The 23,187-nt window shown below is 39.6% G+C and overlaps 1 protein-coding gene and 2 long non-coding RNA genes across 5 annotated transcripts in view; 1 reads left to right on the top strand and 2 right to left on the bottom strand.

Moving 5' to 3' along the window:
* Window positions 1-210: 210 nt before the first annotated feature.
* LITAF (lipopolysaccharide induced TNF factor) overlaps window positions 211-23,187 on the top strand; it is a 32,203-nt gene continuing 9,226 nt past the window's right edge. The window contains exon 1 of one of the 3 annotated variants that reach the window (XM_064672847.1): window positions 211-235. In XM_064672847.1, coding sequence (XP_064528917.1) covers window positions 226-235 — 10 coding nt within the window. In that variant the 5' untranslated portion in view covers window positions 211-225. Of the gene's footprint in view, window positions 236-18,835; window positions 18,899-22,922; window positions 23,046-23,187 lie in introns of those variants that run through there. The other 2 variants (XM_064672849.1, XM_064672848.1) reach the window with 2 other exon arrangements.
* Window positions 6,025-9,977, bottom strand: LOC135423043 (uncharacterized). Its single transcript, XR_010434689.1, has 2 exons — window positions 9,257-9,977; window positions 6,025-6,956 (listed from the first exon to the last, which is right to left on the bottom strand). It is a non-coding gene; the product is annotated as an uncharacterized LOC135423043 (long non-coding RNA).
* On the bottom strand, window positions 15,976-23,130 carry LOC135423044 (uncharacterized). The gene is made up of 4 exons (XR_010434690.1): window positions 22,730-23,130; window positions 17,889-19,814; window positions 16,580-17,192; window positions 15,976-16,037 (listed from the first exon to the last, which is right to left on the bottom strand). It is a non-coding gene; the product is annotated as an uncharacterized LOC135423044 (long non-coding RNA).

The following is a 23,187-nucleotide window of genomic DNA, read 5'->3' as shown; positions in this document are numbered from 1 at the left end:
TATCCAAAGCAACCTGATTAACATCTATCAAAATTAGCTACTTTTAACAACAAACAAATAATGGCTAATACAAAAGCATTCACTGCCAACAGCTATGATGTTCTCTTTGAAGCCAGAAGAATTTCCTCAGGATTTGATATTCATTAGTGACTTACTTCTTTTTGCTGAGCCAACTGGATTCAGTTTGTCGTGATCAAAGCTCTCTGGGTAAAAAGAGAATGAAAAATGAAGAAAAGTAAGCAAACACTTTTTCTTTCCAGAAAACTGCCCTGTGTATCTTATTTGTTTAATGTATCCTTCAAAAATGCTTATATGCTTTTTTCATTCCTCTCTGTAGAGGGTCTTTATTTCCTTCCATAAGCCTTTAGTTTTGCTCTCCTCCTGAAAGGCTTTGATCTCTTCATCAAAATTCCTCTTGGCTTTGCAGAAGGCTTTCAGGTCCTTCCTGAAGTCCCATTTCTCTTCTTCCAAAGTCCTGGAAAGCTGCTGCTTCCGGAATTTAGATGTGTTTGCCTGGAAGTTCTCACACTGTATCTTTGAGTAGTTGAAAGTAGGTATTTCAGAGCTCTGCAAGAAGAGATGAATTCTTTGCACAGGTGCTTAAATGTGCTTTGTCATTTTTGATCATTTTTTCAGGATTGATTTTGCATCTTTTCTGCTTTAGACTTTTGTCAGGTTTATGAATCAATGATTCAATGAAATAGAATATAAAATCAGGGGAATCCAGAGGTGCAGTAACATGGAATTTATGCTTTGGTTACTCATTTTTACACTGTGTTGTTGGCAAAGTGGAGTTGCCGCCCCCCCAGCCTCCTCACTGGCGAGGAGGTACGAGAAATGGAAAAGATATTGCTCCTGGCATAATGTTGGTAGAACATTGTAATCCTTCCTTGGGGCCTGAAATAAAAGCAAAACTTCTCTTCATTTGGATAGGGACTCGTTTGCACATTAGCCAATTAAATTATTCTGTTATTAAATATTTCCAGAAAGTATGACCTAAATGGGGCTTGTTCATAGACAAAAAAATCCAACTTTTGATCTATCCAGGAGATGTTTTAACTTGACTCCCTTACAGGTGTGGCAAATGGCAAGGAAACCCACTTTCCTTCTGCTGGAGGCATAGCTCTTGGCTCTTGTCTAATGCTGAGGCACAACAGGTTTTCTGATTTTGTTCCCAACACAATCTGTGTGTGACTGTCCATGTTTAAATCAGGGTGTCCATCAGTGTTCCTCTTTCCTGGAGTTATTGTGAGGTGTTAATAAACCAGTATGTTTATTTACATTGAAATAAGAAATGTGCAAAATACTCTATTAAAATATAGCATGTGTTTGTTTTCAAAGTTTCAGGTGAAAAGTACAAAGTATAGATTTACTACTTATTTTGTTTTGTCAATCCAGCAATGTAACAGAGGGATGAAATGTGAAGAGTGTATTCCTACTGCTTTACCAGTCATTTCAATAAACATGTGTCTGGTGTTCCTTCTGTATATTAAGAATACCTTGAAAATCAAATGCTGACTTCATAGGTATCATGAGGGGACATGCTTTTATGGCCACATAACATAAAATGGGAATAATCTAAATTATTGTAAGCTTCAAAACATTCTTACTCCTTAATGACCAGCAGACCTGAATAAATGCTTTATATTGACCAGCTCTTTGTTATTATAATCCTGCCTGCAGGAATTAAAACCCAGGGTGATTAGAGGAAAAATGGCATCCAAATAGTTGTGAAGATTAGTATTTCAGTCCTAAGTGCAGTGGATTTATATTTGCAACATTTTCTCCCTCATAATGCATCACTTTATTTGTTTTTAAGCCAATTGCATTTCAGTTTTGTCAGACTACTTGGTGCAAGAAGGGAACTGGCCTGGACTTGGAATCCAATAAATATTGAGCTGTGTTGTTCTAATGTGCTTTCTGGTTGTATTCCATCTACCCTGCACAGAGATGGGAGGTCAAACAGTATTGGCTGTACCAGCAGAGATATTGTGTTCAATAGCCCTTCATGCACTCAGCCAGTGGAGACACTTTTTAATTAAAACAGTCTATAATGATTCACTGGCATCTGGAAATTTGTGCATAATTAAAGATAAACTAGTAAAATAAAATGCAGATTTCCAATGTAGTTCTGTAGTTTTGCTAGCTCGTTTATCAAGAATGTATTTTAATTTCTTCTTTTACGTGCTATAATAATGACTTTGCCTTTTTAAACAACGTCTCAAAGATTAACTATTTTTCCCTTTCCTCTCTTTTCTACATAACGTTTAATTCCAAATGTAGATATTGCACAAAGAAGTCCAGATCAACAAGAACTTGTATGAGATCTACAATTCTGTAACTTCCAGAAAAGGAGCTACTTGCTTCCTAATGCTTAGATTTACCTCTGCTGTCATATTATCCTTCAGTTGTAAAGATTTATTTGGCCTGGGCCAGTTCCAAACTAAACCTTGATTTTGCAGTCTCAACAGATGCTGATATTTTCAAATTAAAATGATTCGTTTATATTAAACCTCGGTTGAATATCTCAGTTTATACATTTGAAAGGAAGACCATCTCTTGATGATAAATATCTAGAATATTGTACTAGATGAGGCAATTTATTTGCAAAGTACAGCTCTCAGTCACTCAGGTCAGATGAGAACTGTAAATCCAATCTGCATTAATACAGAGAAAGAGCAAATCTGAAATGTTATTTATCAGTCTGTGACTGAAGACAATCCTCACTGTCCTTAAACTTGATGGAGGGAACAGGAGGGTGGGAGAAAGGAGGGGGAAGGAGCGACATGGAGTCTACTGCAGACAAGTTATCCTTGTGATATATGAAAAAGTCTGATTTTCCATGGGATTCTTGGAAAATTTGGACTCAGCCATTGTAAATGAATTAGCTTTCCTATGAAAGACATTGCTTGCCAGATTAACCTTAAAATGTGCAGCAAAACCAAAAGAAATCACAAAAAATAGAGGTGTGGAAGAAGAAAAGATTTAATTTTCCTAATTTATCTTTAAGCCTGCTGTGTATCACTTTCGCCTTTCAAGGACTATGATAATAAAGCTATTTTTATTCTCTTCCCTCTCCTCATCCACTGCCTAAAATATCCCAGCCAGAGGAATGGATTTGCATTTTCTGCTCCACAGAACTTGATAAGAAAGTGTTGGGTCTGCAGAATGTGCCCAGAACTTGCCTGGCCCTGCTTCGTGCAGGAATCAGAAGTTTAGCACCAGAGGATTAGGCAGGAGAATCAAGATATTTATTCTATTTTTGCCATGCTACAAAGAAGTCTAGAATCTTTTAAACCAAGGAGAATGTTTGCAATATATTTTTGGTACTATCACTGCGTAGTTTCCTTTCTGTGGAAGGTAACATCAGCCCTGCTCTTTGCTTTCAGTGCCTAAAGGGACAATATCTTCATCTTTGCCTTTCTATTTATGGCATGATGGAGGATGGTACTTTAAATCAACTCGCCAAATTGTTTCTAAAGGTCACAAAATACCTGCTCAGCTTGTTGAAGTTTCATTTATGAGGTCTAATTTTTTGAGATGTGGAAGGAAAATTAAAATTAAGTCCACTGAATTATATCTACACCAAAGGAAGTTTTTTGGTAGATTTTCAATATTTTTTCCATTAAGAGGATTTTAGAGGTACCTTTTCATGCAAATGAGGCCTTCATTTTTAAGTGGTGTGCAGGGATCCATCATTTTAAAAAGTTAACTGTCAGTGTGAAGTCATGTTGAACTTGAGATTTCAGACAAAACTTTAATTAATTATGAATAGGTATCAAAACTGCTGGTATCAGTGGTACCTGCTGGTTTGACATTTGGAACACTTTTGCATCCAAACCCTCATAGCCAGGTTATTGTTCATAAGGTATGAATATGAACTATCTTGAAACAGGTGTACTGCTATAAATTTCCTCCCCAGATAACATGAAGAACCACAGCTCATTAAATGCAACAGATAAAAAGAAATTGATAATTCTTTATGGCTCCCAAGTGGCAGCTAATTTCAGCTGATGTAAAGCAGATAGTGACATCTCACTAAGGATGGGCAAAGGATATGAACATTTGCTTGCCCTTTTGAAGAGGATAACATTCACACTCACAGCTTAAAGAACTAACTTTTTGGCATTGTTTGCTTCAGTGCATGAACCTTTGTGGGAATGCAGCAGATCAAGTCATGTTGAAAGGCTCTATATTAGACACTTTCCACTATTATATGGAGTATGTAATTACAAGTAATGGCTCTGCTGCTGAGCATTTGAATCTTCTTCATATAAAGTGCATGTGCACACATTCTCTTGGGATAATTACTCATAACATTGTAAACACCCAGCTGCTTGAGGGATATTCTTCCATTTTCTGGGTCTGTACTCCATCTCCACCAAAAACTAAGCTAAATTCTGCTACAATCAGAGTGACAAATGCCACTTTGGTCATCTTGCACTGTGAAGAATATATTTCACTTGTTTGTTTTCATCCACTACTCTGTGGAGAAATATGTAAAACGAGGAAAAAACCCCAACATTAGCATTTGCATTTGAATAAAATACTTTTGCTTCCTTTGTGTATTGAAACCTGCTTTTCAGACTAAGTTAAACAATTGTCTTTCTTCCTAAATATCCTGAATTTATTGCAATAGTTCTTAATTTAAACTGCAATTGCTCTTCCTCGTCCTTTTTTAAGAGAAGGAATCCTGAGTAGGATTCAAGAGAAGGAATCCTGAGTAGCTTTGTGGCAGTGAAGTAATTTCTAAAGCATGAGAAACTAGCAACTGGTGTAATAATGTCTGTGCTCACAAGACTTTGTTAATCTCTTTAACATTGCATTAGCATTTTGTTGTACATATTTGGGTGGTTTTCACTGTGTGACAGCTTTCACTTGACACTTACTGAAAGGACTTTGTCAGAGTAAAACCAAACTAAAGAAGGGAGACATAAAGCTCTGTCAGCTTCACCTGCACTTATTAAGAAGCTTCTAAAACTTCTTGCATGGCACCAAATTAAAACATAAGGATAGGGTGATATCTAAGCATGTCAAACAGCAAAATGCAGGGAATTTGAGTTCTTCATTCATTTTTTCAAAGCATTTTGATGAAATTCTGTGGCAGGCTGTGTCTAATCCCATCTCTCTGCTAATACTCTTGCCATTATAGCATCAAGCTGAAGACCTGAGCAGTCTTGCAGGAGCTCATCAGGGAGAGCCAGTCAGGAGCTGCATTTCTCAGCCTCTCTCAAGCCTACCTTCAACAGGCAGCAAAGATTGAGGCCTCATTTAGTGCACATTGTCACTGACCTAAACTGCTGTTTTAGTATTGATTTCAGTGGAGCAAAACAAGGCCTTTGCAGTTCTAACTGCAGCTATAATATATGGAAACTGGATAGTTACAGCTGAGGGCAAAATTAACTCCAGTATTTGGAGAGAGGGAGAAAGTTGTACATTTGCAATTATGAGGAACCAAAAATATTTTGAATTAGTCACAGGACATTCAATGTCTTAATAGCACAATTTAAGATTCTAGCATAAATAAATTCTGTTCAGAAATTTGTATGCAAGACAGCAGCAAATAGGCTGAGCTAACAGTCCTCTAGAAATATTAGCATTCTCACTGGTTTCAAAGGGTAGGTCATGTACAATTATGTGTGTGATAAACCACTATTGAAAGCTGAATTGGAAAAATAAGGTAGAAGATTATTTCATTGCTAACACAGGACTAATTTTATATCCAAAGCTGAACATCTATTTTCTGTAAGTGCCTCAGGTATCACTGGTTCAGTTAGAAAGGCAGAGAAGCTGGACATTTTGAGCAAACCCTTAGTGGTATTCCATGACTGATTTCTGCTTTTGTCATACATTTTCAAACACAAGGTGTAAGAAATACTTCTGAATTCAAACCTACCCTTATCAGAAGAGAGCACTGTTTGTTCTATTCATCACTCAATTCATGTGTAAGGAGAAAACTCCTGCTACGGTTTTGCAGAGTTCCAAACACAACAATCTGAAAAAACTATTCCCAATGTCATGACCTTTTGCACAGAACTGATGTTTATTTATTTACTTTTATAAATTTGTATATGTTCAAGTTTTCTACAATCTTGAAATAGCTCCAGGCTATTTCTCCAATTTTTTAATCACAACCTCTACATTTAGGCACCAGTGCTTAATTGAGCATCTTGTGTTGGTACTCGAGCGATTTAAATGATGGCACACAGATTGTCACCGTGCTGCAACTGCTTTGAAATTCACTTCCCACAAACATTTTTGTTACTAAATAGAGTTCTTGGTCTTGCATCAGTACTCAAAGGGCATCCAATCTCCCTGTAGCCTGTGAGATAGAACTCCAGCTGGATAGTCACAGAATGATTTAAAAATAATTATTTAAGCAGTCCATTGTATGATGGAGCACAAAGTAGGATCAGATCAAGAACTGAATGTGCAGTTCCCCAGTGTCCTGAAAGCCCTTACTAACAGCAATTAGAAACTCTGGCAGCAGCAAATGGCAAATGTGATTAAACTTAAATGGAAACAATTTTATTAAACTGAAGATCTGATTAGCAACTGAACTGCACAATGCAGATTTTCCAGCAGGAGTTACAATACTACCACAGTCTATAATTTAATGCTGATACGAGGTAATTCATTTCCCCCTGTGAATGATGTGGCAAAGAATTTTTTTTTTTAAACCAGAGGTGTCCATCTTCAGAATAATTCCTAGTGGATTTATTGTTGCTATTCACTAGGCTGTGTTGGAAATGACAGACCATTAGCAAAGAAGGCAGGTGGCAGCTCATTCACACCAATGGCTTCTCTTGTTTAAGGAACTCCTGGGGTAGGTATAGCAATAGGTATTGCTGCCCTTCCATTCTCTGTGATGATATTACAAAATGTCCACAGTTTACTTCCAGTATTTTTCCTTCCAAATTGTCCAGCAGAACTAAAGGACAGTCCCTGTTTGAAAGCTGTAAGAAATTGAGAGAACACATGCAAAATTATTCCATAAATTCCTTGCTTGTTTGTTTTTAAGCTGTTTGCATGTTCTGAACTATCCAGTCAAGGTGTGACAGAGACAGAATATCTTAGCCAGTGTCTAGTACAGTCACTGCTTTTCTCAGCTCAGTCTGCACATCAGGCTCCTCCAGAGAATGTGATATACGTTCAACTCATGACACACCTGGAATCAAACTATTATGTAAGAAACCCCATGGATCTAAACCCACCATGCTCAGTTTTATGGAAGCAGTGAATGTAGGCACAGCTCATGGACATGGGAAGACCTTGGTCTACGTATAAAAACCATTAAGACAAGATAATTCCTTCATTTGTAATTTCTAGGGATGTTATTGCTCAACTGCTCTTTCCAGGGCCATGTTTTATATAGTTGAGGGAGAGCTCTACAAAGAAGAGATTTTACCATGGAAGTGGGAGTTCAGCTAACACAGCACACCAGTCTCTGTGGATGTCTGTGGGTGAGTGGAAACAAAGTCCTGTTCACCATTTTCTATAGGAAGTGAAATGCTTCTGCAATCCATCAACAACATAAAAGCTATATGCCTTTTGATGCTTCAAGGCTTGTTATCACAGTGCAGTGATGTAGACTTTGACATACTCTGCACTCTTCTTGTAGGGAATCCAATTTTTGGTTTGGGTTTGGGTGACAGTTGTTCGTTAGAATGGAATTTGAGAGGAAAGAATGGAGTATTGTGTGTGTGGTGTGGGGATGTCTGATCCTCACTCTGGGTCTGTGTCATTATAACTGACTCTTTTGTGAGGGAAACAATGTTCCTCTTCCACTGCCTTCCCAATTCCCCGGCCAGTGATGCAGTTCATGCAGTCCTTCTGCCACTGCTGCCTTGTGTCTGCTGCCTCTCCACTTCCCAGCATTTTCTATGGGAAAAGAATCTCGTTCCTCACTCGGAAAGCTGGGAACAAAGCTCATTAGGATCTTGGCAGCATGAATGAAGCTTGTCATTTAACATCAGATTTCACTACAGACGAACAGAAGATACAAATTGTCATAGGAAATCAAACTAGTGTACTCTATATTTAGTCATCTTTTTTCCCCCCAATTTTAGCATGCTTTTTGCATGTAAAGTAGAAGAGTTTAAAGCTCTCACTGAAGTGTTTTTGAAAATAATCCCGTTTCTTCTGGATCTCCAACTTTACTGTGCTGCCCTCTTTCTGCCAGACAATCCAAAGGTGCTTAAGGAAGTTAAATGCTAGGGATAAGATGCAAGAGTTGATGAATGGCAACTCCCTTAACAAGGGAAATAACTTATATATTTCAGTTATTACAAGGAATGAGATGTTTATGTTTGTTCATCTTGGGGTTTTTTTTGAGCATTTAGAATACAAGAAGTTATATGGATACCTATAGCTTAGAATAAATAGAATTTTGCAATTATTCAAATCACACTGAAATTAATCTTTTAAGAGTCTGAAGCAGCTTTTAATATTTAATTGTGAGTATCTGTAATAGTTGAGCTGCAATGAGACAATCTGCAGTAATGAGATTGGTATCCTTGAAGTGATTTTCACTGATTTAACTAGATTGGATATGACTCATTTTATTTCAACTGCAGTTTAAACTCTGTATTTTTCTTGTGTGAGCAAGGCCTCAGAATTTAAAGTACACCAGAATGCAGTCTCACTCAGCCCAGCACATTCAACATCACTTGTTTTCAAATTGCATCTTTTTTTCTTGTGGGGTGGGGAGGTGTTAAATAAGTGCCAAGTCACAACACAAAACCTGTGGTTGTCATCTCTACAGTCTGGCAGGAATGAACCTGGCAGTGTGATTCTAGTGGGAGAATCAATGCAAAAGTCCTCTCTCTTCCTTTGTTTCTTGACAGACACACAGATTTTTCTCTGGAGTTTCCTAGGAGTGAAGCAGACTGTGCTCTGAGCTTAAGGCCTGGGTGTGCTCTCTTTAGGGTACTTTGCACCTATGTTTTATTGGAGCACAGACTTCAAGTCCTTTCCAAACATACCAGTTTCATTGATGCAGTAAGTTGCAACTGCAAATAGTAGAACTGCTGTAGGAAAGCACAGCTTCGGTCCTTTATTAAACAAAACATGTAAGTACAAAGTGCGTTAAATCATCAGCTACAAAGCTGAGCACTTGCTAAAGAATGCTTGAGTTAAGCCTGTCTTTGGGCACCTCTTTTGTGCAGTCTGGGGGACTGTATTAACATTTCAGATGCTTTAGATGCCTGAAATCAAGTGGGATGAATAGAGGTCTAAAGCAGTTTCAGCTGATTACCTGCTTGGCTGCAGCTTCTGCAGCCAACAGTGCAGAAAAAGAACTGTAGCAAAGGCAGCCTGACCAATAAGCCAACGTTTGAGGCTTATGCCAAAAGAAGGGTCACTGCAATTTTCCCTGCACGCTGGATCATTGCCTGAGGTCCGAGAGCTGGTGCTGTGTGGCACTGCAGCAGGTTCTGCACTGTCAGGGCTGATTTGTGTGGAAGGAGAACAGAACAGTTGGTTCTGACTGAACAGGTACTTGAGCTGACTGAGAAGGGGAAGCAGAGATGTGCCATTTCCATTAGATTTTTGTTAGCAAATAAGTACAAGTACTTTATACGAGTGTCTGTACTTACATCAGAACTTTATACAATGGTGATTGTTGTGTGGATGAGGAATGACTTCAAAAAGGCTTAAGCCCAGCTTATGAAAAGCTTGAAATATTTCTGTAATGTAAAAAAATACACTCGGCCCATAATGCAACCTTGTGATTTTCTCACATGCCATGCTGCCTCGCTATTTTGGGTGGAAAATGCTTTCAGGTCATAACTAAGGAGTGTACTTATACAAATAACTTGATTTTTTTTAATAATTCCTGTAGGGCTTAAATTGATTTAGCTCATCTGTGGTCTGGGCTGTAGTTCTATCATCTGCTTTTGCTAGGGCATCACTGAAAAGGCCATGCAATTAATTTCCTACAGTCACCAAGCATTTAGAGTGGATAGCTTATTTGAAAAGGTTATTTAGCTATTTAGGCTTGGATACTGGAAGTGCAGCTCATCCTTTTGCCTTCAGATGTTTTGTTGGACTGTTTCACGGAGTATTATTATTCTCTAACTCCTATGGTTAGAAACTGCATATGAGAGCTTTCATTTTATGATTAAACATGTGGAAAGGGCAAAGTATTTACCTATATACAAGATCTTTGCAATTGTTTTGTTAAATTGAAAAGGCATTGTGGCTCACTGGAATTTCTAAGTCTAAAGAGGCTTTTAATACATAAAGCCTAGTTTTCATGTTATTGAAGGGTTTTAAATGTTATATAAAACATTGCTAAGCAATTATGTCCTAGATACAAACTCAGCTTCCATGAACTACAAAGCTCAGTGTGTGTCTGGGTGCTGCTGGCTGCAAGGCATTATCTGGGCATGTTTGATGGGGAATTACATGCCCTAGAAACAAAATTAATAAAGACATCTTCTTTCAACCTTAAATTTTCTCCCTAGTTCGTTCTGTGATTAAAAAGCACATTAATATATGCAATCCTAACACCTAAAATTACACAGCCCATTTTTTTTTTGTCGTGTCCAGGCCTTCAATAACTCAAGCAACTCAGGGGAGAGTTGTGGGAACCTCTGTATTATCTCTTCTTTTCCTGATGAGCTGGACCACAGTAAATAGGCTGTGTAGAGCTCTGAAAACCCAGCCTGTTTCAAAGGACCCTTTCAGCTGCAAGCCATTATGTCATCCCTTCTCAAGAGCTGCCCAGGCCTGCAGCTCTGTAAAAGCTCAGAGTGCTTGTCCTGGGTGGTTGGACAGAGTCCAGGCCTTGGCCATAGCTTGGGATGCAGGGTGAGTGGAACATGCACAGAGCAGCTGCAGGTGAGAACCAGGGGGGTGTGCTGGACTTACAAAAGAATTCCTCTTGGGAGGACTTGTCAGTAACACTGGAAAAGTGAGAGGGTGCTATGAAAAAAAGTATTTCTATCCCATCCTTTAAGAATCTAAGAAGATGTTTTTGTGCACCCATTCTCTGTGAAATTATGAGCAAATTCTCACAGGATGTTGCGTTCTCATCTCCTGACTCGGAGCATGTCTCCTGCAGTCCTTTGTTTGAGGGATCACCAGTGGAATGTAAAGCTTGCCTATAATAAGATCTGTGATGAAAAATTGCTTCCCCCACTTTGTTCACTGTGGCATGGCTTTGATAAACATCCATCTGTGTGTGATACACAAATTCTTTCCTAAATTGCAAAATCTGCAGAGGCAAAGTTAAGTATTTTTTGACCCTTAAGTTTCTTTACCCCTTTCTTATCTCTCCTTGAGTAAAACTTGCTTTTTTTTGATGAACATAGTTTATCATCTTCATTTAACTGGTGAATTTTATCTGCTATTGTAACTTGGTATCATCCATAATAATTTTAGGGTTCAAAATACTGGCAAAAATTTCTTTTTTCTGTGGGACAAAAGGCGTAGTTTATGAGAATGTGTATTTTTAGTATCCCTTTACAATAAAGTTTCTCTGAATTGCTGTATCTGTGGATGCAGTGTCCAGATTACCCTGTGGAATTTCCAAAGGGAAAGAAGGAGGAATAAGGTTTTGTACATGGTTTCAGGAGAATGTCAGTGAAAGCTGAATAACCTGAGACTGAATGTCATTGGTAAATGACTGAATTGCTACCTGTGTAAATCCACTTGTGACTATGTTATACCCCACTTTAAACTGTTTATTTTGTATCTACTGGAGATTAATCACTCAGTTAATGTTCAGTTACACATTGATCAAGGGGAAAGCAAGACTACAAATTAGCACCGAGATCAGCCGTGGTCAAATGGCATTTTGAATTATTGAGAGGCAGCTGCAACCACTTTCATTGCCTGGGAGGGTAACATTCTGCACTATTGCTGATCTGGAATGCCCTCCTGGTTTACTTTTTATTATTATTACTATTATTATAAATATTATTTCATGGTCTTAAAGCAGGTCTCAAACTTTGATGTATTTAGTGTTGCTTTGAGAGAGGATTGAGGAGCTGTCAGAGTAATTACCGTGCAGGAGCTGCACAGTAATTTTCTGCAAATAGGTTTTTTAACTCACAACCTGTGAAAATCCTGTTGACAGCAGGGATCCTTGAAAGTATAAATTCCCTTCTGAACACATATTTAATGGTTTGAAGAAACAACAGCACCTTGTGGAGCTTCAGGAAGGCCCTGCCTAATGGAAATAAATGAGTGGTGCTGGGAGATGAAGCAGAACAAGGTTGTAGGGCCAGAGTCTGTCCCTCCCATGGCCCTCCCACAGTGGACCCTGCAGCCAGCCAGGGTTGTATCCTGTGGGATGGAGCTCAGGAAGAGCTCCTGTGGTTCCAGAGATGGGATGGTATGGGAACACAAGGTGGAGGAGGAAAGATGACTGAAGGATCCACAGCTAGGGTAGGAATATCTCATGGATGATGGAAACAACAAAGTGGAATTAAGTTTAACTTTTATTGCCATGCCTCAGTTATTAGTAGATGTCATAGACTAGTATCTAATTAATAAAGGAGCTAAAGGGAAAGAGGGTGATGGTGGTTCTGCCATCCTGATGCAGATGGAAGGAAGAAAAAGAGAACTGAGTTCACATATAGGGAATAGTTTTAAGTAGTATATCCTGCAGCTTCCAAGGAGTCATTTGTATTTCCCAGTTTGCTTTTGCACAGCTGCTGAAAAAGCAGAATTCCAATTGCAGTGTTGTCAGCTACAGTCCTGACAGGGCTGTTATCACCCATCCAGCCTTCCCTGGATAATTGGGAATTCAATGCAGCTCTTGCTGAAGAAAGAGTTTTTTGAGTTGCACTGAGATTTCATGAATGCTTCAGAAAACCACAGCTAAAAGCATCCAGTGTGCTTGTACTGAAGCAAAGACAAGCAGGTTTCGTTCTTTCTTTTCAGGTCAGTGATCCCCAGAATAATAATGTATGGTTGAACACACAGCCTCAATTCCAGAAGGATGATACTGCAGTTTAAATGTTTAACATTACAGTATTACAAATTCTAGCCTCCACATAGGGCTGTTGTTACCCAATTAAAAAAGCCCAGCAGCAGCAAGTTAACACAGCAGTGTTTATTAATAAGTAAATTCAGTCCCTCCTACGAAAACAAAACTGATCAGTGCTTCCAAAAAAAAAGAGAAATGTTTGAATCTATGTAATATTTCATATCTGCATCCATTGTCTACCCATAGTGAGGGGGGGAAGTAAATGATGCCCGGTGAGTAGATTCTTCATGATCTGTGCCAGCTGCCTCCTGCTCTACAACATCGCTCCCTTCTGGCACACTAATCCTGCAAAACTCTGAATGTGCTGGAACTCAGCTTGGTGGGCAACTCCAAATCTGCCACAACCTTATTAGCCTGAATTTGGGAAATTAGTAAAAGTCTTTGGAGGAAATTCATACCTGTTATTAAATCAGGGAAATTGGATACTTTTTTTCCCTGTGATTTTTAAACTGCGACTTGCAGCATTGCAAGCTGACTGCTCCCTCTGACGGTTTCAACATGCTGTCAGGGCTTCTGAAATCAAAACCTGATGGGGAGAGGAAAGTAGTGTTTCATAATATCTATCCTTTTTTAATTCTATTCTTGGCCCAGAATACAATAGCTGACCGGCAGAGGGGTGTTGCACCACCAGCTGCAGTTGTATGTTTTTTCCTGGAACACTGGAATCAGCCTGTCCCTTTGAGCATTTCTAGAATGCTGAGTCTGGAACCTCCTGAACTCTGTGACTTTCAGGAATGTCTGTAATTGAGCTGTATGTGTACCAAGTGTTTGGAGATTCTTTATAATAATTCCCAAAGAATGAACCTTGTGCGATTTCTGAAATAATAATTCCAAATATACTGAGTTCTTGCACTCAGGTTATCAAATTAGAAAAAAAACCTCAAAGGCCTGAACCTGTGGCAACAATAAGACTTGGCAGACTTGCTAGGTAGACACAGATCTCTGATCCCAGTCTGATGTAGGGCTCTTTCTTCAGGGAATGCACAAAGTATAGTGGTATGGAAACACAATTCCCGCTGATTTAGTTTAAAAGACACTTCATTAATTTTCATTTTTCTCCACAATAACTAATTGACTCACATTAAATGGGACTCTTCCCATTACCTCCAAGAACAACAAACAATTCAGTCTGTAATTAAAGCTGACCTAAACCCACACTTTTATATAGCACTGCAAAAGATGTTCTGTGGGAACAGGCTTGAACCGGAATAAATGCAGTATTTGCTCTATGCCTTGCATGCAGAGTCTGCAAGTTGATTCATTACTATAATAAAAAGATATGCTGTCTTTTCTTAGAATGCTCATGGTAGGGCACTCAGGATAAAAATTAAATGTGCCAGCAGGAGTTTAACCAATTTGTCCATTTTAATTCATTTTCTTAGGTATATTTCACATTCATAACCGATTTGAAAAATATTGACAGGCTGACAGTGAATTAAAAAGTATGTTGCTCTGTCATTATTCCTTTACATGGGGCAATTAGATGCTGATTTCACACTGATTTAACATTGCTCTTCTAGGCTGCTCTCATAACTGACAGTTCTGCCTTTCCTTTGGGTATCCAAACCCAGCGTCTGAACTAATCAGGGATGGCTGCACATTGAACAGTTTGGGCATTCTGGAACAAAGTAGGCATATTCCAACTCAGAACTAAACAAAAAGGGAATGTGTTAACAGCATCACATAGAGTTATAGGTCCATACATACTGATTTATAGAAGATAAAATAAAATGCCTGGTTTTCTAGACCAACTTTTCATCTAATATTTCAAGTTCTCAGTATAGGCAGCATATTGATACTGTTGCCAACAGTTACCAGTAACTTCACGGAGCAGTATAACTTCAAAAAAGATGGAATACCAAAAGGAATTTTGTGTGCCTGAGTAAAAGATTTTTCTGATGGGCATTTCCATTGCACACTATGGAAATCTATGCTTGAAATGGAGACATTGCATGGATGTGTAACTCCCACTTTAGTGCTGGAATAATTAATGCAGATTATATTTTTTATATATGCCTGTATGTTATATAAGGTGTCTGGGAAGGTTGGAGGTAGGGTGAGTTTTTGGGGTTTTATTATTTTTAATGAACAATTCGTATAACTTCTACCTCTGCACCTGGGTGATTTTTAAATTGGTCTTTTTCCCGTCTGTTTTTTTTTTTTAATGAAACACTAATAAATAATGGACTGTCCATTCCATCTGCTCAGAACACAATCCCATAGTAATCATCTGCAACAGAAGAAATTCCATAGTCTCTTCTTATTGATTCACCTCCTCTTGCAGCTGTGGACTTGGCTTTCCCAGGTAGTTTGCTGGAGGTCACCTTTGTGGGCTCTGAGTAAGGGCAATTAATCTTAGTCAGTGGAATTACTTGCTCTGTTACAGAGCAATTCAGTAAAGGAATAGGAATCTAAGCTTGGATATCCTGACTGCCAATGTTTAATTCTACCAGCTGTCCCCTCATATAGCTTTCTTATTTTCAAGTACTTGGGTGGTTTCAGCTATTTTCTCCAAGTCTGTAAGAAGACCCGATCTATGTCTAAGAGAAATTACTACTGGAATAAAGCCCAGGGGTGCAAAGTAGAAGTTGGGGGAGTGATGGTTGTAAGCAATGTTACTGCTTCGCTCTCACAGAGCCCTAACCTTGTGTAAAATGAAATTTAGCCCGAATTTTCCACGGTCTCTTTAGTTTAAATGCCAAAAAGAGTGCCTTTAGCATATATCTGTTTCTCTGTAGCACTGCTGAGCACTTTCTCAAGTTCTGTAGAGCTGTTAACCTTAAAATAATTTTCTTCTAAGCGTCATTTCCTCTTCACACCTGCTACGAGCCGGTTCACAGCTCAGAGCACTGCCTGTTCACTAGTCCATTGGAGCTCACTGTGCTCAGGTGAGAGATGCCCTCGTTGGCATTACTTGAAAACTCTTCCTTTCACTCTCAGCAGCCTCATCACCCAGCTCATTTCTTCTCAAAGCTTCAGAAGCAGCACTGACACGGAGCAACCCTCGCCCTGCAGCACACGGGCCATTCTTGGCTCTCCTCTGTGAAAGGGTCAAGAGTGAACAGAACTGTGATGTCAGCACTAGAAAGGGCCCTTGTCTTGTGGGAGCAGTGCTGTGTATATCCCACCTGCTGTATTTGCCACACTTATAATTCTGTGGGGTTTAGCCACTTCCATTCACATTGCTGTGAGTGTCTCATGAGAGACACCTTTAACCCCTGGCTGGCCTCTGACATTTCTGTTAGGGTTGCCTGTTGTAGCAGGAATTCCTCAATCCCTTGGAAGTTTGTCTATAGCACAGAAACCAAACACATTTCATTTTTCTGAAGAGCCACCAATGATACTTAATTAGGGCAGCTTTTGCTGGGAAGCAGATGGGCAGGAAAACCTGTCCAATGGTCTTGGTTTAGGCTAATTCCAGTTTGCAGCGGCAAAAATGTCTATCTCCAGGGGGAGGGAAAAATGAGCATCGTGAGACTTTATTTTTAATCTGAACAGACTTGTAAGGGCTCTAAGAATTGGATGCTTTTTTGGTTATCAGGTATGTAAGGATAAATTCTTGTATACCCTTACAAATTTCACCTTCCTATGAAGCACTGCCATCTTCATTCTGAGTTTTTCTTTGGTCAGTCCTTTCAGAATTCTCAGCTCTTTCCCTTCCCACTGTCTGCTTCTTCCAGGCAGTAATCTAGAGACTGGTAAAAAACAGATGTCTGGTAAGGTTATAATCTTTCTCCCTGCAGTGCCTGTGCCTCTTGTGTATGACTTAACTTGGTTGCAGCCACCTGAAATCTCAAAGAGAAAAACTAGTTCCCCTGGATGACAGACATTATCTGTTTTCCACATGAACTGAAGTCTTTGCTCATCTCTGAGACAAGCAGATTTTTAGATCAAGAAAGTAATTACAGACAGGTTTTCTTCTGTGCTTGCCTAGAAGGATAAGGAAGTTAAGAAGGACAATTCCAAGGAAGGGTTTTTTTGTCCCACAGATGGTACTTTGCTGTCAGCCCCTTCTGGGTACAGTGCCTGCCATCTTGTGGACAAGTCACATTATGTCTGAGTCGTTGAGACAAATATTTTGATATTTTTCTGTGTTAGTTATTTGCACCTCAATGCAAACAATGTTTCTTCTTGGGTGCTTGTTTTTCAGTTGAAGTTACTTGAGTTTGCTTGGTTATGAATCACTTGTTACCAGCTGTAAAACAAAAAAATTGTAAAATTCTTTGCACTTTTCTTCTTAATTAAGTTTAATTCAATGTTCTTCTGGGAACAAATCGATCCTGAGAAACATCTGTCACTGCAGCATAATTGCTACAGGCCAACAATGAGAGGAAAATAATTTTAGAAATTCTCCTGCTTCGAGAATGAAAGCAAAAATATTCTTCTTATTACAGACATCAGCAACTGGTACAAATATCTTTATTTGAAATTAAGACATCTATACTCTTTACTGACCTATACTAGTTTGATTCTTTCTTGGTAGAATGCAAGTGACAACTCTTTAGACACTCTTTAGTGACTGAAAAGTCCTTTACAAATGCAATAAGGATTCATTTTACAAGGGAGGCTCTAAAATCCCAAATGTTTGTCAAAATATTATTCTTGCTGAATGAGATAATTTCCCTTTTGTAAAAGTCCTTCAGAGATAGCCCAATGCCTGTTCTTCTAAAATTTAAAATAAAGCAATCTTATGGTAAATGTTACCAAGAATAAGGACGTAAAAAGTAAAACAAATGGTGAAGTTTTTGCTTGAAACATGAAAAAGTTTCAAATAAGCTGATCTGACTTAAAACCTAATTTGAACTCGATTTTCTGTTAAAAAAAAATGAGGTTAATTTAAATTTTATTTAATTAATAAAAATTAATAAACAAATAAAGTATTGTCACTTACATGCTGATTAAAGAAACATTAAGGTTCACTGTGCCTATAGCTCTGTGTGGCCTACAGCTTTGGGGTAGATGTTCCTAATTGCTTATGTGGAGATACTGGAAATGTGACTGATTATCCAGCTTTCCCACCATCCAGGTACAACACATTTAGTACCACAGGCATGGAAACAGTAACAGATTTGTCAGGCAACTCTGACGACCTGCAAGCTCTCAAGGAAATGGCAAAGCAGCTGGGTCAGATACACAAATGTGGGTAACAAAAGCTGGTAAGAGAACTCATGACTTACTAAACAATCATCTGGGGCCAGACCCACGTGTTGCAATATGTGAAGATACTAAAATAGCCAACTCTAATGACAGTTAGTGAGGTTGTGCATAATGTGATAATCACAAGGAACAGTGTTTGCTGACCAATGCTGAAAAGCTATTTACAAGCTGGACTAAACTGAGCCATGAATTTGCAGAGAAGCAGTTTATTTTTAGTTACTGTAGACTCTGTTGTGGTTGTGTCACAGAACACGTGATTTTGCTGCAGGGCAAATTCAGGAGGAGCTGTGCATACAATCAAGATTTACAGAATCTGTGCATACAGCAGATGAGCCAGCTCTCACAATCCCACCTGAGGGTCTCTAGTTCTGTTATCTTTATTACTGATCTTTGTAAGCATATTCAATAGTTTATTGCTTGCTTTGCTTATCACAAAGGATTAGTCTGAAAAGACAACGGTTTCATTTCAACTAAGGAAGGCCCTAAACATTTGGCATCCAGTTTAACAAGCCACTCAAGGCTGCAAGCAGATTTGGAGAAGTGCTTTCTTAACGTGTAGCAATGGATGACAATATTGCATTTCACCATGATTAGTCATCCTTTTGGTAAATGGGTATTAATCCTCACATTGCTGTTGCTGTTTTAGATCTGTAGCTATGACACTAGTGCTGATTTGGTCCCCAGATGATAAGCTTCCTGGCTGACTGCTTCCTACAGACAACCAGTATCAAGTGACAAGATATGGTATGTAATGTCTGAGTTTCTGGAACAGGAACTGGCCCCTTCTGAGCCAAAACTGTTGGTGTTTAATTTGTATGTGGACTGGAGAGATTCACTGGAATGTCTTCAATGAAGGCAGTCCTGCCAGAGGTGGGGAAGTGAAATGCTAAACACCATGGCAAAGCTATTCTTAAATCATGATCTAAGTTAAAAAAACTACAGATTATAAAGCAATACAGAATTCAGTATCAATAACTTTGCAATTACCATAACTACTGTAAGCATTACTACTGCTAAGTTCAAATGTTTGTTGCATAAAGTGAGAGGAGCACAAGACAATAAATGCTTATTGGCATCCAGCTTTGCATATAATATGTGTCAGTGATGCTAGAAACAGGCTTTCAGAGAAGTGGATATTTGAGGCCCTAAGGAAAGCCTCATGAGATAACTATGAATTTTTAGTAATATGGTCTTAATCTCTATACATATTTCTTATTTCTTGCCTATATCCCAACTAGGTTGCAATAATTCTGGTGCCCAGATGACAGCTGTGTGAAAATTGTATCAGAATTATGCACAAGAAACTACTGCATTATTGCTTACTCGTTTTAGATCCACAGAATTGGATCAAAGCAGTTAATTAAAACACGTCTTGTGCTGCCTTAAGCAAAACAGCAGGAAGTTTGAACTTCAGATTTAGATCAGTGATTTCAGTGGTCAGATACAAGAAGAGCTGGCAAGGCTGATTTACAGCCAAGACTATACCACAGGTTGGCCAAGCAGCAGATCTGGCATTATTCTGCAGAAAGGGCAAAAAGATGGGATTTTTGCACCTCTTCATTCAGCAATGGCATCAGAGCAGTGGAAATCATGCTTCAGTTCTGTCTACAGGAAAAATAATCTGGCAGCTTTATTTTTAAAATCACATCCTTCCTGTACCCTGTCAAGGGAGTAGGAAGATGAATTCAAAGGGTAAATGGTTAGAGAATCATAATTTTTCCTCTCTGTTTTCTCATGTCATTAATAGATAATCTATCAAATAATGGATGACTTAATCAGGACAGATCTGCTGTTTTTAAATGTGAAGCTTTTCTGTCATTTCTTTCTGGTTGTTCATGCTAGGAGAACCATTACTGGCAGTGAATGGTTATTCTCCTTGTAATTCTTTACATGAAGTGCCAAATGTTCGGGGAAAAAGAAATCTATCATTACCTCTTTTGACACCACGCTGCTGTCTCGCTCTCTAGGGGAGATGATATGGTTTACATGCTTAAATATTTTGCTGTAGTGTGAAACAGTGCTTTGCAGTCTGGCAGCTGTTACTAGCTGTTATGATGATCAAATAACACTATGGGAGCTGGTAATTAAGAAGGAAGTAATACTAGAAGGACAGTAAAGCACTAATATTTAGGTTTGGATTAGTTTAGCAATTCTGTCAACCAATTGCAACCCTGGGGGACCATTTGCAGTTTTAGACTAGATATCTACTTCTGTTTCACATGGTAAATCCATTAATATTCCTGTCTTCCACAAGCATATTACCCCCCATACAACCAACCTGCAGATGAAAAAAAGAGGTCTCTTTTTCCTCAGTGATCATGCTAAGAAGGGCTTGTACAGTGAGGAGGGTGCACACTTGGGGTGGGAGATGTTTAGTATCAGGAGGAGCTGTTGTGATACCTTAAACTAAGAGCTGGCCTGCCTGGGAAGGGGACAGTCTGTGACCCTGCTCTGTGGAGGCAGGGAAGGACACCTTGTGTGTCTGTCTGGCACATGGTCAGCCTCTAGGGGAAGGAGTTCAGGTAAGTAAATGGGCAGCTGCAGCTCAACAGAGAGAACAGCAGCAGCCAGGAAACCTCAGCCCCACCAGAGAGCACAAGTGGCTGAGTGGCCGGTGGGGTGAAGACACTGTAAGAAAACGGGAACTGAGAAAGAAGAGGATTTTATGCAAGATAACGTGTCTGAGAGCTGACTTGAAGTCATCATTTCTCTACTGTGAGGGGGTTTTTTGTTGGGGTTTTTTTCCCCTACCAGTTCCATATTGGTGTGGAGCAATAGTGTAAGCCATGATGCTGTCAATCACGGGGCATTTATCTTCACAAAGTAGTTTCTGAAAGGGAGGGTGTACTTGTAGTCTCTCTAACCTCTTTCTCTTTTTTTCCCCCCCGTCCCCTCTGTCACACACAGAATTTATTTGGGGATAATTTCAGTTGAAGATATTAGCTCCCAAATGAACATTGCAAAGCCTCTATCGCAATTTGGTTTTTTTTTTTAAGCCAAGTGTTTGGGAACCAGGGTTCAAGGTAACCCGCTTCCTGGTAGTTTTGACCCCAGGCTCTGCTCTTGTTCACACAATCAAACTGCACCATACTTTCCCATGAATTTGGCACCTCTTGACGTCAGACTGTTTGACAACAGCATGTCAGTATATTTGTTTATATTGAACAGAGCTAGTGCTCACCCAAGCAGAAACAATACAGCAGTGTTACCTAGGCCTGCCTCTGCAAGCTTTTAATGATTGGGTTATTAGCTCTGAAGCATTTTGTGATCAGGAGTTTTGCAGTAATAGTACATGAGAGGAAGTATATTATGGCTGTGCTTATTTTTAATTATTGTAGATGCTTTTATGTGCACTCACTTAAAAGTAGCCTAGAGAACAAAACTGTACTGTCTGACAGTACAACCAAAGTGCTGAAGCTACTATAGAGTGGGTCTGGAAGGAAAAAAAGGTGACATTAAGGTTTACTTATTTTACACACTAAGGCCATATTGCAGTATGTAAAATATGACTAACAGGCTGTCAAATGTACATCAACTTCTGAACTTCATTTAGCTTCTTTGGTGGAAAGTTGCTGCTTCAGGAACAAAAGTGAATAAATCCAGCATTCATTTTTGGGGCTAAACTGACATCTGCTGGTGTTCTGTAATACAATATGTGCAATTAGCGTGATGACCAAACATACACTGTATTTTGTGTACTTTTCCCTTTCCATGGTGCTGTTGGCAGCCCCGGTGATGACTCAGGAGAGCTCAGAGAGGTGTAACAGTGGATGGAGCAGGTGGGGCTGCCCAGCCCATCCTGCCACGGGACTGGTGATGCAGCAGAGCTGCTCGTGGTTACCTGCACTCACACTTCAAGCTTATGAAATTGCCACGTGGCCTTTTTTTTCTTATATTTTTTAAAAAATAAGTAATTTTTATAATCTTCAGGTACACAGCTCATGGGGGCAGGGGGAGAGGTAAAAAAGATGTAGCAATTTCTAGCCAGGCTTCCTCATTCACGCCTTGAGCTGGCGCCGGCCGTGTCCCCACCCAGTCACCTGCTCTGCTGCAGGAAGAGAACTGCCCTGGGTTCCTACACGGGCAGCAGCTTTGGGGGAGCTGTGCTGCTTTGCTGGGGGAGCATCCTGCCTACCCTAGCCAGGCTGGCAGGCTGCAGGTCTATTCCATCAGAGTCTGAAATCCGGCAGAAAATAACCTCCTTTGCATTGGAGATCAGAGGGGCTGGAGGCAGCTGGGCTTAATTTCTGATTATTATCAATTTGGCATTGTAAGTCTGGTTGTGTTTAATAAGAATATTCACAATCACGGATTCACAAACAGTGCTGTTTTACTGAAGAAACAGCCCCACCCTTCACCCCAGACACCATTCAGTTTTTAAGCCTCACTCAAGGGAGGTGTAAGATAAGCAAGCGGCTCGACTCAGCCCCATGGATTTCTCCATAGCAAAGCTGCCATTTTTCCACAAACTTGCCACTGAAAATTGGGAATAAAACTCCTTAACACCGATGTGGTATTAAGAAGCAGGCATTACTTTATTACAGCTGTCAATACACGAGGGAAACTCTGCCTTACCTGCATGGTTGGCTCAAGATAACACACGTACTTATTAGCCAGGATATAAATATTCATCAGAAAAGTGTTACAATTTGTTACTTTGGGCGGCCACAGAGCCCCTAAAGTGGATTGGGCTGACTTGACTTGTTACTGAACTGTCACAGTTCCACTGACCATTACATAAGGTTCTGTTAACTGTGATGTCTGTGCTGTTTGCAGCAAGCTCCCAGATCCTGTGGTGACCTGGCCAACCACTGACTGACTTCTAAAAGTGATTCTTCTTTTGCCCAGTGCCATCCAGCAAAATGTCTGGAAAGGCAGGAACTGGACAATGGTGAGCTGAGTGGGAAGGAGGGTGGTTAGAGAGGGGAAATACACTCCTGTACTGGTACGTGGATGCTGACCGCCTGCTGTACTGGGACACTGGATGGAAACAGTGGTCAGGCAAAAAGGAGAAATGTTGCTGGGGTCCCCAA

This window comes from Pseudopipra pipra, chromosome 16, assembly GCF_036250125.1.
Source record: "Pseudopipra pipra isolate bDixPip1 chromosome 16, bDixPip1.hap1, whole genome shotgun sequence".
NCBI lineage: Eukaryota > Metazoa > Chordata > Aves > Passeriformes > Pipridae > Pseudopipra > Pseudopipra pipra.
This window is presented reverse-complemented; position numbering and strand designations above follow the sequence as displayed.